Genomic DNA, 20,661 nt, shown 5'->3' with positions numbered 1-20,661 from the left:
CGCTGCATCAGAATTTGACTCGAACTTTATTGATATGTGAGCTTTGTTTCTCACACTGGCACTGAGGGAGCAGTGCTAACCACTGAGCCATCCCAAAGTCAACCTCAACTGAAATGCCTACCATTCCCAGGCAAGTCAATGAAAATAACCAAGAGAAAGTCTTCCTTTCAACAAGACTTGAAAACAAAAACAAGACACCTCAGATGGATTGTAGCATTCAGAATATCTTTAATTGTTGAAAGATCTGTATGCTAATGTCTCAAGATATTCAAACTTTTCTCAGTGATTTGACCATCTTCCTCCACCTGCAAGATTTGCAAAAACCTTTGCAAATAATCCAGATGTTTACAGATGAGACTCCTCAGCATTAGACCAAACGAGTGACAGGGCATCCAGCCACATCATCCAGGATAAGTACACTGAAAACGTCATTAAAGAAGCTGGGGTGATATTTGCAGGCTCTGGCACAGTCAGGGCTAAAATTTACCTCCAAAATTTGGGGCTGCATGATCGGTTTTCCTGTTAAAAAAAAACAAACATTGATGCAGTATTTTAAACGCTTGAGCACAAATTAGAGTACAACTCAAAATTCACTCCATTTCGAGGTGCTATTAGATTTACACCACAGACACATAATACATTTATGGCAAAATTAGTTGAGTTATTGCAATAGTACATCTTTGAATACAGAGTTCTTCTTCCTCCCAAAGATTTGAACAGAATCACACTTTCCCATTCTGAATCAGACTTCCCCACTCGGAATGAGACTTCCCCACTCAGAATGAGACTTTCCCACTCGGAAGGAAAGCTGCATAAAATTTGTCATGTGTAAAAGAAATGTGAATACAAATTTTATTGCAGGTGTGGCCTGTTTAAAGCCTTGGAATGTAAAAGCCTCATTGGAATTGTTCGCCCAACCCAGAACCGAAAAAGAGAAATATAATTCTGCAAGTCACTTTACATGAGGAATAAAAATTCTAGTTCCTCCAGATCAGCCACTCCATAAACAAGTCAACATGTTCAAACAAATAATAAATGCAACCCTTTTCAAGAATCTTGTCCCACACCAATGACTTTTTCTGTTCTTTGGTCCTAGCCCGCCATCACTACCAACAGTCTTATGTTCAACTACAAGAGCATTACCTCTGCCTCCATTCCTCTACCATCAAGCAATCCATCTCAACAGAAGCACTTTACAATATGCTGCATTGCCTTGTGTAAGATAGATCTGAAAACTATTACACTTGGTACCTGAATCTTACAATAAAGTTTTAAAATATCTAATTAAGCAACTGTTATCAGACATAAGCCAGGCTCCAAATCAACCTTGTGGCCAATCAGAAATATACAGACAAGAACTGCATATTATCATTATTTGATCTAGTGATGCTGATCGTGAAATGCTCCAATTTGATGTCCGCGTTCCAAAAACTAAGATAATATTGCCTCAGATACCAAGGAGCATTTCTCAGGTGTACATTTGCTTAGATCTTCTCCTGAGTTACAGTGAGGGGCAGCGTTACAGTGCCTATGCTGATCACACACGGAATTCCTTGTCACAAATTGTCACTACAATCTTACAGACCTGGCAGAACTCAACTGAGTAACAATGGGATGGATTCAGTGCGTTTTAGTAGATGGCTTGGGACAAAATGGGTTTGCACTGAGTTGATCTAAGGCTGCCATACAGGGGTCCTTAATGACTCAGTGTTTCTCAATCTTGACTGATTAAACCAAATTGATATTAATTAAATAGTTTGTTTTTCCAAACAGCATTGTACTTATGGAGATGGTTCAATCGTTTTAAAAAAACTTTTATTTTATCAAATGTTGAAACTTCTGCCTTCTTTATCATGATCATTGATATTTCAGTAACGGCACTGCACTTCCTAAGAGACTCCACTTTTAAATGTTACTTGCTATCCAGGTTGCTGGTCCTGAAACTAGCTATTCACAGAATCCTTAGTGCGGAAACAGTCCATTTGGCCTAAAAAGTCCACACCAACCCTCCGAAGAGTATCCTGCCCAGACCCTTTCCCCTAGCCTATTACTCTACATTTCCCCTGACTCATGCACTTAGGCAGACATGGGGAGAATGTGTAAACTCTACACAAACTGCCGCCCAAGGCGGGAATTGAACCAAGGTCCTTGGCGCTGTGAGGCAGCAGTGCTAACCACTGAGCCACCATGTCGCCCCATTCTCCAGACCTATCTTCCCTTTCTGGAAGATTGAAACTTGGTCTCTAATCTACCTTCCATTTCCAACTTTTTTTTTAGATTAGATTAGTGTGGAAACAGGCCCTTCAGCCCAACAAGTCCACACCGACCCGCCGAAGCGAAATCCACCCATACCCCTACATTTACCCCTTACCTAACACTACGGGCAATTTAGTATGGCCAATTCACCTGACCCTCACATCTTTGGACTGTGGGAGGAAACCGGAGCACCCGGAGGAAACCCACACAGACACGGGGAGAATGTGCAAACTCCACACAGTCAGTCGCCTAAGGCGGGAATTGAACCCGGGTCTCTGGCGCTGTGAGACAGCAGTGCTAACCACTGTGCCACCGTGCCGCCCAAAACTTTGCATGCAGCTTTCCTCTTGTGTGCTATTTCTATCAAACAATTGGCATTCATCAAACACTGTGCAAGATGATTTTCAAGTACTTTCACAGAGGGAGAAAGCATGTGAAAGTGAAATCATAGGACAGTACATCATGGAAACAGAACATATACTCCATCAAGACTGCACCCATTTTCTCTGCATTCTCAAAACTTCCCTGACAGAGAAATGATCACATTTTAAAGTCATAGCTGCCAATAATATTCACAACTCCCATTAAGCCAAGGCTCAGCATTCTCGGCTTTGCTGAATAACTTGCACTTCTCACTGCTCTCCACCAAAGTCTTCTCTCTTCGTTAATCGCATCTTCAGAGGCATGTATATACTAGTTTGTGACTTTACCACAATCTCGCATGGTCATTCTGTTTCCCAGTGCCTGCTCACTAATTACCAGCTTTAACTCACTTTTGCAAACGGCCACACGTGGGTTTGAAATTTAACCCCTGGATGGGGTGGGGAGGGTGGTGGTCAAGTGTCATCATGATCTGCATGGGGGTTACAGTATCTGTTGTGGGATTCGTGGTCCAACTGTGAAACTGGAACACATAATTTAAGGGAACAAGGCAGCACGTTTCCAGAGGAATGCTGAATCCACAGGCTGTATACAGAACCTATAGAATTTTGAAAGACAACCACCAACTTATTCACTATCTACAGCTTCTTCCTTCAACATTCTGGGATGCAGCTCATCTGTCCAGAGAGTGTGCCAAGTTTAATCCAGTTAATGGTTTAATTACCACATCTTTACTAATAATAACTTCTTGATGTTCCTCAGTTTCCTAAGTCCCTCAATCATTTAGTTCTTATGGGAGATTTTCTGTATCTTTTTGGATGAATAAAGGTACAAAGTAATTGTTTAGTTTCTCTGCCCTTTCCCCGTTCTCTATTACAAATTCTATTGTTCCCATTTGCGGGGAGCTCATATTTTTCCCAGTTAATCTTTTCCTTTCACATATCTAAGGAAGCCTTAACAAACCATCCTTATAGTTCCTATTAGTTCACATTCATTTTCTCTTTTCTCTTTATCAATTCTTTGGTTTTTCCTTTACTGGGTTCTAAATTGCTTCCAATCTTCAAACTTCCAATTTTTCTGGCATCCTTATCCACTGCTTCCTTCGATCTGCTTTTTGCGTGCAGGACAAAAAAAAATCATCTTTACCGGTGTGATGATGCTGCTCCTTTAACAGGGTTATGCTTGTGCTTGGCGATTTTTTCCAGCAAGGTTGTAAAAGCAGCGATTCGGAAAAGTCTAGATTGGAAGGGTTTTAGGACCAAATTGATTAGAGCTAACAGATACTGCATCAAGCATCAGGCTTTCGAGCTTTATAGAAGAAACTTGTACAACGATAGGGAAGTGGCCAGTTCTCCCAGCTCAGCTTTTCTCTGGTTTGGTTTGGTTTGGTTATAAGCAGGCTGGCCGTTCACTAAAAGCAATCAGTCAGTTGTGAAGCTGCTGGACCGAAAGAAGCAGGTCCATGCTGGTCATCCCTCTCTCTGACTTCTCTCCAGTAAGAACTTGGGTTGGATTTTTCTTTTTTTTTGCAAAGGGGTGTTTATGGGGATTATCACAAGTATTTGGAACAGCATCATTAAGATTGGATAGCCTGTTTGGTTTTCAGATAGGTTAAGTTATTCTGTATTCTGTTTTCTTTTGTTTGTATTTCATTCGGAAATCTTGTAAATAAATTCTGTTTTGTTTAAAACTGAGTGAATGGACCAGCTGGAACACTCCTGGAATATCCACTTTACACCTGCTTAAAACAGTGAGCAATGTAAGGGTCTCGCCTACTTTCTTGCAATGTTTTGAGGCAGTCTGGCCTGGTCCATAACACTCGTGTGAATTTCTCAGTAGTCTCTCTGGAAACCTTTGCTCATTGGAACAAATTTTAGCCAACATCAAGACTTCCAATGAAAAATAATGTTTATTCACACCGTGGATTTACAACTGGCTTGGTTGCTGTACATATCCTGACCATTGAAATTCAAAGGAATAAAACACTTACCATCACTATCAGTGTCCCATTTCAACATGAGATCAATAGCATATATTGCCCGGGATGACGAATAATTGCAGATACCAAAGGGAGCATCTTTGGCTGTAGCCACTTGAAACAGTTCAACAAACGATTTATGTATTTCTTCCTGTAACCAAAATGATAAGTTAAAAATAATGCACAAAGTAAAAACTACAAGAAAAGTAATTCAACTTTAAAATAAGCTTAAACATTTTCTGGATCACAGTGGATTTCCCATGATTTTGCCCATATTAAATGAAAGGCTACCTGAATTTATGACAAGGGCATTACCAGTTAGATTTTAATGAGCTGGAAATGTGTTGCTGGAAAAGCGCAGCAGGTCAGGCAGCATCCTGAAGAAGGGCTTATGCCCGAAACGTCGATTCTCCTGTTCCCTGGATGCTGCCTGACCTGCTGCGCTTTTCCAGCAACACATTTCCAGCTCTGATCTCCAGCATCTGCAGACCTCACTTTCTCCTCAAAGATTTTAATGAGCTACAATTTGATGGAGTTCAGACTGTCATGATGTGCCCACTTGGCAAGATGTTTCTTCTTCAGCTTTTAGCCTGGAATATTTTTGCCCTGCTGTTGCTGTTGGTGGTGGTGGTGGTGGTGGGAGGAGGGGGGAGTTAAGATAAGAGATCGTATGAGACCTCTGCTGAATAATCCAGTCGACAGTATACCACCTTAACTAATGAATTTACAGGATCGAGAGAAAAAAAAAATGAAAGTAGGACTGTGATTGAGAATAGCTGCATTCAATGTCAATCAGGTACAAGATAGGGAATACGGTGAGGGTTCAAAGGAAAAGAATTCCAAAATTTTAAAAATCTAACGTAACTTGTTTAAAATTTCTAGCCTGAAGGAATAAAGCCACACTCTTTCAAGGCTGTCACTTTCAGCTCTAAGAAGTACCAAATCTACCTCAGACTACTCTGTAAATCTCTGGTCCTAACCGGCGTTTTCTTTGGCAACAAGGTGGGTCCAGCCTGGGATTTCAACATGTCCTCGAGCTCAGAGCCATGAAATGGACCACGTGGACTTGTCTTCAATTCTCTTTTTCTTTAATTTCTTTATTTTTCTTTGTTATATTATCGTGGAACGACTGTTAATCTTAACTTTTAATTTCTTTATTTTTCTGATTCATGAAGATAATTTTGTACTTTTGAAGGTCCTGTATTGCTGGGCTTTTTATTTCTTTTGTTATAACGCTTTTTCCCCCTCTATGGTTCTATACTCAAGAATCTATACCTAGGTACCTAAGATAGCACCGCAAGTGGCTGCTTGTAGACTTTCCACTGTACTGGTGTGAGTACATAGAGTCATAGAGATGTACAGATTGGAAACAGACCCTTCAATCGAACTCGCCCATGCCGACCAGATATCCCAACCCAATCTAGTCCCACTTGCCAGCACTTGGTCCATAACCCTCCAAACCCTCCCTATTCATATACCCACCCAGATGTCTTTTAAATGTTGTAATTGTACCAGCCTCCACCAATTCCTCTGGGAGCTCATTCCATATACACACCACTCTCTGCGTGAAAAAGTTGCCCCTTAGGACTCTTTCATATCTTTCCCCTCTCACCCTAAACCAAGCCCACATACAGTCTCTAACTGGACTCCTCTACCCCAAGGAAAAGACATGACAATAAAACTAACTCAATTTAAATTATTTGGGCAGCACGGTGGCACAGTGGTTAGCACTGCTGCCTCACAGCACCAGAGACCTGAGTTCAATTCCTGCCTCAGGCGACTGACTGTGTGGAGTTTGCACGTTCTCCCCGTGTCTGCATGGGTTTCCTCTGGGTGCTCCGGTTTCCTCCCACAGTCCAAAGATGTGCAGGTCAGGTGAATTGGCCATGCTAAATTGCCCATAGTGTTAGGTAAGGGCTACATGTAGGGATATGGGTGGGTTGCACTCCGGCGGGGCGGTGTGGACTTGTTGGGCCGAAGGGCCTGTTTCCACACTGTAAGTAATCTAATCTAATCTAATCTAATCTAAATTATTTCAAGGGGAAGGGGTTTCATAATTTTGAATAGCAGGTGTGGCTAGCTGTATCATGTTGCTTCTTTGCAACAAACCCCCAAGTGATTTCCTCCACTAACAGGATGTTGTCGTCAAGTCAAAAGCATGTTCTGCCAATTACACAAATGTGACATTTTACATAAGTCGCAGTGCTGGTTTTGTGCGATTTTCCCCTGTCTATATTCAGCTATTGAAATCCCCAACCATCATTGTTCTATGATATTTATTTTTACATATTTCTGAAATTTGCCTACAGATATATTCCTCTGTCTCACTACCTTTTTTTTGGGGGGGGGGGGGGTGTTAGGCAAGAGCAGGGTTATGGTGACAATCAGCAAATGTTATATTTTCCGGTTTCTTCCTTGCAACCAAAAAGGTTTAATCTCTGAACTGTCTGTTATAGCCTTCCTTGGTAGACCTGAGTTTTCCTTATTAATACCAGCCTATCCCTCCTAAACATTTTTGTGGGTGGGAATGTTTAGTTCTCATTCCAGGTCATGTTTAAACCAGGTCTCCATTTCAGCAATTATATCACAGCCCCATGTGGGAACTTGCGCCTAAGTTGTCAATTTTATCTGTGACATTCCTCCTCTTAACAAACATACTTCCAATGCCATGCTGGTTGGCTTAGCTTTATCCCTGTGACTAAGTCCTGCACTGGATGCATTATTCTCTGTTCTGTTGCTTGTCCCTCCTCGTTTACTGTGCATCCTGTCTCCAATCTCTGCTCCCTCTTCTCGTACATCCCGGTCCACCAATACCTCAACCGACACTGAACTGATGAAAGGTGAGGATATTGGTCCCAGACCTTTTCAGCTAACACAGGGCTAGTCCCAATAACACATGAATCTGAAGTCTTCTGTCCTGATACCAACAGTTTTTCACCTCTTTGTTGGTGAGGTTTCTGAACTAACTGAACCTGTTAGTCGCATTAAAAACCAAAAGAACTATGGATACTGGAATTCTGAGGAAGGGGTCACTGGACCCAAAGTGTTAACCCTGATTTCTCTCTGATGCCGCCAGACCTGCTGAGTCTTTCCAGCAATTCCTGCTTTTGTTTCTGTAGTCGAATTAACTGCTCTGAAACAAATACAGGGTCTGATTTTAACCTTAAATCCACATTCCTCCCTACTGCCAATAACTTCTCACACTCTTGCTTACCAAGAATGTATCCACTTCTGCCTTGCTTCGACTTTTCAGGAAGAATGTTCCAAAGAATCACGACTCCCTCTGGAGGAAAGAAATTCTTCCCATCCCGGTCGTAAATGGACAAACCCTAATCCTTAAATGGTGGATCCCCGACTCCCCAACCCCCAACTCCATTTTAAAATCTCCCACAAGAACAAACATCCTTTTTTAAAAAAAAAATCACTCTTGGATGTAGATGTTGGTCTATCTACCATTTATTGATCATCTCTAGTTGCTCTTGAGAAGATGGTGAATTATCTTCTTGAACTGCTGCAATCCATTTGATGAAGGCAAAATCACAATGTCACTAGGGACTGGGAATCCACATCCACCCTATCAACACCCTTCAGTATCTTATATGTTTCCATCAAGTCCACTCAGTACCTAAATTTAGATGATACAAAGATGGGTGGAGGGGGCAGGTCTTATTAAGAGGCAGGGAGGCTGCAGAAAGATTTAGACACTAAGTGTGAAGTCACGTGCATTTTGGTAGAAAAAATAGAGGCATGGACTATTTTCTAAATGGGGAGAAAATTCAGAAATCTCAAGTGTAAAGAGACTTGGGAAACCTAGTCCAGGTTTCTCTTAAAGTAAACTTGCAGGTTGAGTCAGTAGTTAGGAAGGCAAATACAATGTTGTCATTCATCTCAAGAGGACTAGAATATAAAAGCAGGGATGTACTTCTGAGGCTTTATTAGGCTCTGGTCGGACCACATTCAGAGTATTGTGAGCAATTTGGGCCCCATATCTCAGGAAGGATGTGCTAACCCTGGAGTGGGTCAGGAGGAAGTTCACGAGAATGATCCCAGGAATGAAAGGCTTAACATATGGGGAATGTTTGGGACGACACTCGATGAAGTTTAGAAGGATGGGGGGGGAGGGATCTGTTTGAAACCTACAGAATATTGAATGGCCTGGATAGAGTGGATGTTGGGAAGATGTTTCCATTACTAGGACAGATTAGGACCCAAGGGCACAGCCTTAGAGTAAAGGGAACACCCTTTAGAAGGAGAAACTTCCGCAGCCAGAGAGTGGTGAATCTATGGAATTCATTGCCACAGAAGGCTGTGGAGGCCAGGTCATTGAGTATATTTAAAACAGAAATAGATAAGTTCTTGATTGCCAAGGGGATCAAAGGTTATGGGGAGAAAGCAGGAAAATAGAGTTGAAAAACCTATTAACCATGATTGAATGGCAGAGCAGACTTGATGGGCTGAATAGCCTAATTTCTGCTTCTTTATCTTATGGTCTTATGTTTTAATGACCTTGCCTTTTATTCTGAACTCCAGCAGGTACAAGCCAAGCCTATGCAATCTATCCTCATCAGACAAACTACCCACTCCAGGTACCTAGGGTCTAGTGAACCTTCTCTGAATTTACATCTATCTATAAATAAGGAGACCAACAGAAGTACAGTACACAGTAATACAGAATGTCAATTATATCCTGTACAGTGAGTACAAATGCAAAATTCTTGCTTGTGGGTAAAATAACTATTCATTTGCCACCTTTTTTTCCATTATTAATGCCTCAGACAAACTTCCCATAGGATCATCACTTGCTTTGTTAATTCTATGTGTCCACAGAAACTCTGACTAGCTGTTTTTAATTTTCTCTCATATTCCTTCCCTGCTTATTAATCTTTAAGTCATTCTATGTTTTGTTAAAAAAAACATGGTCCAATCTTCTGGAAATCTTCTGCACCCATCTTTGTGCAATAACGTGTTTTTTAAGTGGACACAATTTTTAATTTTCTTAAGTTATCCACAAAAAGGGAGCAATCCTCTTGGAATTTTTATTTCTTGTTGGAATTGTCCATTCTGTATTTTCTGCAATATCCCGTTAAATGTCTGCTTCTGCAGAGCAAATGACCTATCATAGAGTCATACAGCATGGAAACAAAACCTTCGGTCCAACCAGTTCCACGCCGAACATAATCCAAAAGTAAACTAGCCTCACCTGCCTGCTCCTGGCCCACATCCATCCACATGTCTTATTCATGTATCCATCCAAATGTCTTTTCAACACTGTAAATGTATCCATTCCACAACTTCCTCAGGAAGTTCATTCCGCCCATGAACCACCCTCTGTGTAAACAAAATGGGGCTCTTATGTCTTTTTTTAAGAAGGTCACTCTTCTCTCACCTTGAAAATGTGCCCCTAATCATGAAATTCCCCATTTTAGGGAAAAGACAACTAGCATCAAGTCTATCTATACCTCTCATTATTTTGTAAACTTCTAGCAGCTCACCTCTCAACTTCCTACGCTCCAGTGAAAAAAGTCCCAGCCTATCCAGCCTCGCTTAAACTAACTTGCCAGTCTCATTAGCTAGCTTTATTGTCGTGACCTGGTAAGTGCCCTTATTTATGTTTAAAAGGATAGTCTTGCAAACACTCTTCTCTTGCTGAAATGGAATAAACAGTTTATTCATGTTATGATTGCTGCCACCCAGAGGCAGCTTTGGTGTTAGGTCATTTATTAACTATGTCTCACGTACAGTAGATGTCTGGTATAGAGTACTCTCTGGCTGACTCAAGAACATGCCATTCTAAGAAACCGTCTCGGAAACATTTTTTGAATTCTTCCACTTGGCTCTTTCTGCTTATCTGAATTTTCCAGTCAATATACAAGTTCAAAACCACTATGGCGATGACTATTTTATTGACAAGCTCCCTGAAAAATCCCAATGAATACATTTTTAAAATGTGTAACTGTAATCAAAACAACAGCAAATGCAATCACTGAAGCCCACCTCTGTATTTTTCCAGGTATAGTTGGGGTATTGCTTCTCAAACATTGGAATAAATTCATCATAGTGGACCTGTGAATAATTAACAATTCAGTAAATAAAGCCAACAACTCAAAAGCAGTGCGTTAACGTAATAAAGGTAAAGGCAGCAGAAACCTCTACTGTACTGAATTGTGTCACTTTAAAACCAATGAAAACATGCAAAGATAATTGTTAATTTGTCTCCGATATTTCCACTTTCTGACCATGACATTATGGAGAACGAAACACTGTCAGCATAGCAGTATCAACGGCTGATGAAAAACCTTGTTTTTGTTTCACTTCTTTCCCCTCAAAGCTCCTCTTGTCTCGTAATAATGAGCAACAAAGTAACGTTGATAGTCAACAATAGCTACCAGTTTGACCAAATCCACAACGATTTTTGCAACAGAACCTGCTGCTGTCAGAGCACTGCACATATTCTGTTGTAAAGCAATTCTGAATCCCATTATCACCCCATTAGCTCCCAAACCTAAAATGTACCAGGTCACATCACACAAAAAAAAAGATCATAGGCATCACTTTAGGTCATAAAGAAATGTAAAACAAAAGCAGAAACGCTGAGAATATGTAGTGGTTGAGTCAACAGTTATACAGAGAACGGATAAGTTAAGGTTTAAAGCGCAGTCTCTTCTTGAGAATTGAAAAATAATACCGATAAAGATAAATGGTATGCAAATAGCCAAGTGCGGGAGGCTTAGGAAACTGCAACAAAATGTGATGTGGTGTGGAGTAACACCGGTTTTTAACAAGAAAATGTAGCTAAAGTTTGATGTTTCTGAAATCAGTCTTCAATCCACAGGTTTCAAGATTGAGTGGGAGAAAGAAATATATTATTATTGACACTTACATTGAACTTTGTTGGAACAAAATAATGTTTGTGTGGAAAACAGAAAGGGGTTTGATGAATTATAGGGACTTCAGGGCTGTACTGGTGAACACAGTACATGTAGGAGAAAGTGAGGACTGCAGATACTGGAGATCAGAGCTGAAAAATGTGTTGCTGGAAAAGCGCAGCAGGTCAGGCAGCATCAAAGGAGCAGGAGAATCGACGCTTCAGTACATGTGTTTTGCAAATCATCCAATGCACGTTTGGTTTTTCAACTTAAAGGCAATTGCACTACAAACAGCCAATGTAGTACAGCAAGTGAAAAACAACCCACATAAATTGCTGTGTCACACAGAACGACTGGTGCTTAAGGTGATGACTGGGCAGAAATTGTGCATGGGAGCACGTGAAGAAGGGGTCAGTTGGCGGTCGGGATTTGCAGTAGATGTTAGTGGAAGGCCTACCCTTTCAGTCTTGGACAGCAACAGTTCAGGAAGGTCAAAGAGCAACAGGCAGTGGAAGTAAATTTAATGAGATTCTCAGAAACAGAGTTGAAACAAGCAATACCACTAAAATCAGTGGAAGTAAACAGAAGTCCAGGAAAAGACGTAAGTGAAATAAGCACAAGATGAATTAACTTATGAAGACTGGTATATCTGAGTGTGAGTAGTAACAGGACTGATTTGGAAAGGGAATGGAATCCAAGGAAAAGGTTAGAAAGATGGAGAGAGACACGGTGTAGGGGGAAGGGGGTTGGATTGAGGGACTGTCCCAAGAAAGATGTTCAAGGCACTCAGGTGGAGAAGTGCATTATAAATCACCAGACAGGTCCTTCAAGACTCTTTTAAGGTAAACACTGCATGAACTGCCTAAATGTATGCAAATAGGGTTTTAACTTGAAAGTTGACCATTGAGGTCAGGCATTGAACTGACTGATGGAAAAAGCATAGCTTTCATGTTATGTTAAACCACATGCTTTCAAGCTAATTAAGACATAGTGCATCTAAGCTGATTGAAACATAAAAGTCTTATGTACAAACAAGGTATTCACTCCTGGGAACATAAAACCATTTAGATGCAGGAGAAATAAAAGCCGTATGCGAGTCACAAACATGTTGTACCCCCTCTCAACTCTGTGATGAATTTGTAAGGTGAACTGTAAAATGGAGACTTGCTGTCTATTTTGGCTGGAACAGTCAGGTCGCTAATTCAGAAATTTTCCAGAACCTTCCATAAGAAGTCATGTACAGAATACTATTGGTCGAGACGTCACATGAAAATTGGTGGTTTCCTTTATCATTTTTTTGTAGCAACCAGCAGTAGTAGTTTCACTTTTCAATTTAATGCTGAAATATTAATGCAGTGAGTGAAGGATTGTTTCCTAATTTATTTATTATAGGAATTAGTAATTAATCTTGCACGAAAGGATGATATTATATGTTATGCATATAGCAAGATTTTAAACAATCTCAGATTTGCTGATGGCATTGAACATCCAACAGATTTGCAGAGACTGCCTGACATGGTAATATGCAGAAAGAAGAACCTTTGAAGTGTACATTAGCATAATGACAGCAGCGATTATGTAATTTTGGAAGCATCAGGAGGACATACATATCACTGTTGAAGGGATGCAGTTTAACAGCTGGGCACATGTGTGTTTCTTGGTGAGTGAACATCAGAGAACCCAAAGCGTGATTAAGAAATCAAATTAAAAACTGGACTTAGTTTTGATGCTTTAGGAAGATTAAATGATATAATAAAGATATGTTGGATAAGCAGAGGCAAGAGTTCATGAAGCAACGATTATCCATATTGTCAAACAAGATATGATTGTTGCAACAGAAGAGTATTTGATGAACAAAACGTATTCACCACCAAAATAAATTTGCTTGGATTATGCAAAGAATAAAGAATATTAAAAGGTGTTTTTTTTTTAAAAATCAACACTCAACTAAACAACAAGTCTAAGGTAGATGGCTGTGATTGTTCAGCAAAGAAAAGTACAGGTATTCTGTTTTCTGCTCAGCACTGCCATCTTGCAGTCCTTGCTTGACTTGTTGCAGAGGATGTGGTATTAGAGCACTGATAGGAACAGATGCAGTTTATAAATGTCACATAGCTTCTTCACTGTGAAGGTCAAATTTCACATTAATGATCTTATGGGCCAAGACCCAACCTGAATCCAAATTCGGAACACTGAGAATCCATACACCAGGAACCATATTCCGAATGAATGAATTGTCACGGAGCTGAAGGAGGCCACTCAGCCTGTTGTATCTGCACTAGCTCTCTTAGGATTTTGATTTACAACTAATCTCCTCCCTCTTCCTTGTAATTATGCATATTTACATAATTATCCAATTACCTTGTGAATGTTTCAACTGAACCTGGCTCCACCAAACTTTCATGCATTGCATTCCAGACCCTAACCACTTAGGGTCACAGAGTCATGGAGATGTAGCATGGAAACAGACCCTTCGCTCCAACTCATCCATGCTGACCAGATATCCTAAATTAATCTAGTTCAATTTGCCAGCACTTGGCCTATATCCCTCTAAACCCTTTCTATTCATATGCCCATTCAGATGCCTTTTAAATGTTGTAATTGTACCAGCCCCAACACTTCCTCTTGCAGTCCATTCCACCCTCTGTTATATCTTTCTTATATATCTTTCCCTTCTCACCCTAAACCTATGCCATCTCGTTCTGCACTCTCCCACTCCAGGGAAAAGACCTTATCTATTTATCCTATCCACGTGCCTCATGATTTTATAAACCCCTATAAGGTCACCCTTCAGCCTCAGACACTCCAGGGAAACAGCCCCAGCCTATTTAGCCTCTCTCTATTGCTCAAACTCTCCAACCCTAACAACATTCTTGTAAATCTTTTCTGAACCCTTCCAAGTTTCACAACATCCTTTCCAATCAGATGGAGGCCCACACTTGTATGAAAATGTTTTTCTCGCCTTACTTTTGCTTCTTGTACAAAACCATGCCCTCGTGCTTTAGACTTTTTGACGAGCAGGAGAAATTTCTCCCTAACTACTCTATCCGGAACTCTCATAATTTTGAAAACTTCTATGAAATTTCCGCTTAGTCTTCTTCCCTCCAAGTCCCAACTTCTCTAACCTTCGGAAGGGTCTCTCCACTGGAACCATTCTCATAAAATTCTTCTGCACTCTCTAACATATTCACATTTTTCCTACAGTGTGACACCCAGAGCTGCACAGAGTACAACCTTTATTTTAGATTCCCTACAATATGGAAACAGGCCCTTTGGCCCAACAAGTCCACACCAACCCTCCGAAGAGTAACCCACCCAGATCCATTCCCCTGACTAATGCACCTAACACTACGGGCAATTTAGCATGCCCAATTCACCTGACTTGCACATCTTTTGAATTGTGGGAGAAAACCGGAGCACCGGGAGGAAACCCACGCAGACACGAGGTGAACGTGCAAACTCCACACAGACAGTCGCCTGAGGCAGGAATCAAACCACTGAGCCACCGGGTTATAGTCCAACAGGTTTATTTGGAAGCACTAGCTTTCGGGCACAATCACCTGATGAAGCAGCAGCGCTCCGAAAGCTAGTGTTGCCAAATAAACCTGTTCGATTATAACCTGGTGTTGTATGATTTCTAACTTTGTAAACCTATTAATGAAGCCTGGAATATTGATGCTTTTTCATATTACAGCTCTCTCTACTTATCCTGCCACCTTTAATAATTTGTATAGGTCTCTGCTTCTGCACACCTTTGAAAGCAGCACCCTTTAACTTCTGCTGCCTCTCTATTCTCTTTCTACATGTTCTCCACACTGAATTCCATCTGCTATCTCCTGCCCAACTTATCACTGTCCTTTTGAAATTCTAAACTGACTACTCCACAGTTTGCAGTTCTCCCAATTTGAATACTTTGCAATTGTCACATTCACACCAAGATCTAGATCACTATCACAAATCAAGTGAAACAAAGATCTCAATATTGGCCTGTGGGCAAGTCCACTGCAAACCTTCTTCCAGACTAAAAATAATCAGTAATTTTCTCTGTTTCTTTCCCTCAGCTAATTTTGTATTCACAATACTATTCTCCCCTTTGACTTCTAATCTCCCTCATAGGTCTGTTATGTGGCCATGTATCAAACAACTTTTGGAAGGCCACAAGATAGCCTGCCCCCTCCTTCAACTCACTTTTACCAATTCAAAAAAAACTCCCATGTTAGTGAAACATGATTGTCCCTTAGCAAATCCATTTGAATCTATCCATATTTTTCCATGCAAATATTAATTCCATCCCAAATAATTGTTTCTAGCAGATCCCCCACCACTGAAGTTAAACTGACTGCTCAGTAATTGCTGGGACATTATATACAATCTCTTTGAAATACAGGTGTAATGCTTACAGTGCTCCAATCTGCCAGCCCGTAAATCCAGGGAAGGTCGAAAGATTGCCAGCACCTCCACAATTTCCACACTTATTTCCTTTAATATCCGCAGATACCAGTCCCATTCCTCGTCAATTTTACATACCGAAACTTCTTCGATATGTTCTCTTTGCCAATTTGAAAGTTTTCTAGTGATGGCATTTCCTCTTCTGTCAGAAAATTAAAGATCCCTCCCACCATTATACCTCTCTAATTTCCTTGCAGATTTGTTCCTATTTACTGGATGGTCTAAATGGTCTATAGATTGCACTGAGACATGTAATTGCAACCTCTTTATTGCTTATCCCTAGCCAAGCTGATTCTGTCCTTGAACCCTCAGAAGCATCCTTTTTGTCAAGCAATCACCTTCAATAACAAAAACATCACCCCCCTCCTTGTATCCCTTTTAGATTAGATTCCATACAGTGTGGAAACAGGCCCTTCAGCCCAACCAGTCCACACCGACCCTCCGAAGAGTAACCCACCCAGACCCATTTCCCTCTGACAAATGCACCTAACATTATGGACAATTTAGCATAGCCAATTCACCTGATCTGTACATCTTTGGACTGTGGGAGGAAACCGGAGCACCCGGAGGAAACCCACGCACATGCGGGGAGAATGTGCAAACTCCACACAGACGCCCAAGGTTGGAATCGAACCTGGGACCCTGGTGCTGTGAGGCAGCAGTGCTAACCACTGAGCCACTGTGCCGCCCCCTATATTTTCAGAACACCTTGTGGCCAGGAACCTCTGACTTGCCATGTGTAAACCTGGTATTTGGTGTCACCACAACATGACAATCCCACAATCTGGGCCTGTTAACTCTCCAATTTTATGAACTGAACACTGCGTACTCCCAGCTGATTTAGGGTTCATTTCTTTCCCCTTACACTGACTCCACCTATTAACATCATATTCTCCATTTTAATATTATCTGCCCCTCGCAGCATTTTGTGCATTCCTGTACTACTTTCGAACATTCCCGCCAGATTCCCACATTTCTGCTGAGTTAGGTTATCCTTCCCCACAGCATTAGCAAAACATTCTGCAAGAAACTTAGTTCTAGTTCTGTTCAGATGGATTTAATTTGTTCTGTACAGGCGCCATCACTCCCAGAGCCAGTCCCAGCATCCAAAGAATCTGAACGCCTCCCTCATGCACTGACTTTAAAGCCATGCATTCATCTGTCTCATCGTCCTAATTCTGTCATCACATGCATGTGGCACTGGGAGTAATCCAGACATTACAGTTTTGGAGATGCTGCTTGCTAATTTCTACCTAGCTCCCTAAATTCCAACTGCAGGACCAAATCCCCTTTCCTACCCATGTCATGACTATCAATGTGGACCTCGAATTCTGGCTATTTTACTCTCCCCAGAAGAATGCCCAGCAGCCTGTGACATCCCTGACCGCAGCACCAGGCAGACAACAAACCATCCTGGAGTCACACTGTGGCCATTGTTCCCCTAACTGAAGGATCCCTCATCAGTATTGACCTTCCACTCTTCGCCTGGCTGTGCAGTTAGGCCACCCATAGTGTCGTAGTTTGCCTTTGCTCTTGCCGCATGCCACCAAAGACTGGTTGCCCTCATCGATATCCAGTTAGTGAATAAGACTTTAGGACGTTGAGTGGGGATCTCACTGAAACTTACAGAATACTGAGAGGCCTGGATAGAGTGGAGGTGGAGAAGATGTTTCCACCAGTAGGAGAGACTAGGACCTGAGGGCACAGCCTTAGAGTGAAGGGACGACTCATTAGACATGAGCTGAGGATGAATTTCTTCAGCCAGATATGTGGTTAATCTGTGGAACACATTGCTGCAGAGGGCTGTGGAGGCCAAGTCATTGACTACATTAGGTAGGTTCTTGATTAATCAGAGGATCAAGGATTATGGGGAGAAGGCAGGTTAATGCAGTTGAGAAACATATCAGGCACGACTGAATGGCGGAGCAGACACAATGGAACGAATAATCTAATTCGGTTCCTATACCTTATGGTCTTATGGACTTTGGGGCAACATCTTGGAGTGCCTGGCCACCACTCATCTCTATCTGCCTGCTTGCTTGCCCCTAACTTGTGGTGTGATTAGCTCTTCAAACATGCTGTCCACATAGTTCTTTAACAGATGTATGGACCTCAGTGACTCCTGCCACTACTTGAGATCTGAAATCCAGAGTTCAGTCTTGTACAACTATTGACAGTTAATGTACAGCGGTTCACCTTGGTCATGCTAAGTTCCCACAACTCCTATATGCCACAAGAAAGCATTTCGTTTGGCTGTGCTATCCTACCAAACCTTACCCTTTGAAGTTAAAAATCACACAACACCAGGTTTAATTGGAAGCACGAGCTTTCCAAGCGCTGCTCCTTCATCAGGTGGTTGTGGAGACTTAACAAACCTTGATTGTTTGTTAAGTCTCTCATCTTTTAGAATGAACATGTTGGTTTTGGTTCTTTCGTATGCAAATCACAGAACTTCTTTAAAGTTACATTCTCAAGTGAACTTGAACAATTGGTGTCATGTCGGCCCAGATAGTGCACTTAAGGTGCAAGGTTCCCTCTGTGAGACTGTCTGTGCCACAGTGTTCAGACTGATCCTAACCTAAAAAACGGATTTACAGAATCTTACATGGATTCATGCAGTTTTTGAGCAAAATAAAACGCAATTCTACAAGTACAAATTCACCCCAAAAACTTTCATGTGGGTGTGTGCGGGGGTGGGGATTATGTGTGTCTGTGAGTGTCTGTATATAATTTATGAGTGTCTATATAACTCCCTATATGCCACAAGAAAGCATTCCACTTGGTTGAGCTATCATGCCAGACCTTACCCTTTGAAGTAACTTTAAAATTATTCCTGTATTTTGCACTAACTCTCAGGTTCTACTTTAAAGTAGAAGGGCAACCTCGATTATCCGAACTTCGATTATCCGAACGTCAATTATCCGAACGTCGATTATCCAAAGAAGATCTCAAGGTCCCGATGCTTGGGTAAACTGTATTAACCGAATATTCGATTATCCAAACAAAATATGGCCTGCCCATGTCGATCGGATAATCGAGGTTGCCTTGTATTCCTTGTCCGTAGAATCAGCTCCCTCTTTTGTGACTAGACATTCTTACTTTCACTGCCTTTGTTTAGAAATTTACATGTTTCAAAATTACTGGAATTAAAATGCAGTCCCCAAAAACAACCAATCCTTAACCTTCCTGCAAGGTAACTTGGACCTTTTTCTCACGCTCAGTCTAACTCCCTGAGACATACTCCCTTGTAGATCTGACTCCTCTCAATCCAGAAGGGAAGGATTCAAATGAGTAGGGAGAACATTGAGAAGACAGGGAGGGAGAAACATAGAAATTCTCAAAGCTAGTGTTTATTATCAAAACTATAGAATAATCAAATACAAAAAAGGGCTTTACTTGCCTGTTTAAGTTTAGTTTCATCAACATAGTTCATCACAGTAAAGTGCTTCTGATAATCATCAAAATGATGCAGTGAGAAAGGCCTGGAAATTAACAAACGATTGTTCATACTTAAAATATCTCACACATTTCATAGGTTTCGTATTGCTCAATTGCACTGCAAGCAGTGAATGAAGTGCAACCTGTAAGGTCTTAAACTGTGTGCTGCTATCTATGGACATGTACTTCAAAATGAACCGGTCCATTATATTTACACAATAACACTGAACATTGCTGCAGTCCTCGTGAAAACCAATAATTTTTGAACAGATATGAATTTTCCAGCAAACATCAAAGAATAGCAGGACCGAATTTCACATTTCAAGCTTTCACACAAAAAAAAATCAACATTTGCTAGATATTAGTTTTATATTAGTTGCATGTTAAGTAAAGAAAATCCTGTTATGATAATAGTAAGCATGGACTGCTTCAATAAGCAGTTTCCATCATCTAACATTAATACTGAAGTCTTTCCTGATTGAAGCAATTACACAAAAAAGATAAATACTCATCAAATGATGTGATCACTTGGCTCGAGATTGAAACATGTACTAAAGTTGCTGCATTGAAATTACCCTTTCATCCAAAATCATATAAACAAGACAGTATTAGAAATTTGTATCTCCTGTTTTAATTCAGATGTGCAGGATATTGGATGAAAATATGCCAGCAAATGTTCAATTAGTAAGGACAATGAAGCTAGACTCAGGAATATGCAAATAGACTTTTTCATTCACTGCCTTTCAGCAGCAATGGTGTGGAGGTGCTGGTGTTGGACTGGAGTGGACGCAGTCAAAAGTCACATGACACCAACTTTTAATCCAATAGGTTTATTTGAAATTACAAGGTTTCAGAGCACGGCTCCTTAGTCAGGCCACTGTACCGGCTAAACAGTTGTGGACTCAGATTTTATTCTTACTCTTGAAATATACACGAACATTTAAACTTTGCAGTTCTTTTCTCCTTGCCTGTAAAAGTCACTTACACTTATTACCTGCGTTTGTCTGACATTGTGTTATTTTTGTTTTCTTTAGGTTAACAGACAATAAAATTCTTCTTTCACTCAAATAACCTTCGTAATTGGCTCCTTCAATTTAAGATTAAACTCCCAACTCCTCCTTACTTCTCAGCAAGTTCCTGTCTCCTCCAGGGTGACGCTTCTTCTGTGCTTTTAAAGTCACTCTGCCCAGTCTTCAGACTATCACCAAGTTGGCTTCCAGCAACATAATACTGTCTGATACTCAAACTCCTTAAATCTCCACAAGTCCTGTCTCTGGGAACAGAAAATCATTC

At 41.0% G+C, this 20,661-nt stretch overlaps 1 protein-coding gene across 3 annotated transcripts in view; it reads right to left on the bottom strand.

Annotated features, from left to right (window-relative positions):
* Positions 1-208: 208 nt before the first annotated feature.
* ttll12 (tubulin tyrosine ligase-like family, member 12) overlaps positions 209-20,661 on the bottom strand; it is a 69,920-nt gene continuing 49,467 nt past the window's right edge. For all 3 annotated transcript variants that reach the window (XM_043709196.2, XM_043709198.2, XM_043709197.2), the window contains exons 11-14: positions 19,331-19,412; positions 10,610-10,678; positions 4,628-4,766; positions 209-519 (exon numbers count right to left, since the gene is read on the bottom strand). In XM_043709196.2, coding sequence (XP_043565131.2) covers positions 368-519; positions 4,628-4,766; positions 10,610-10,678; positions 19,331-19,412 — 442 coding nt within the window. In that variant the 3' untranslated portion in view covers positions 209-367. The remainder of the gene's footprint in view (positions 520-4,627; positions 4,767-10,609; positions 10,679-19,330; positions 19,413-20,661) is intronic.

This window comes from Chiloscyllium plagiosum, unplaced genomic scaffold (genome assembly GCF_037043375.1).
Source record: "Chiloscyllium plagiosum isolate Xiang-an unplaced genomic scaffold, Cpla_swu_hap1 HiC_scaffold_19, whole genome shotgun sequence".
In the NCBI taxonomy this organism is placed as follows: Eukaryota; Metazoa; Chordata; class Chondrichthyes; order Orectolobiformes; family Hemiscylliidae; genus Chiloscyllium; species Chiloscyllium plagiosum.
The sequence above is the reverse complement of the archived record's forward strand: the minus strand, read 5'-3'. Positions and strand labels throughout refer to the sequence as shown.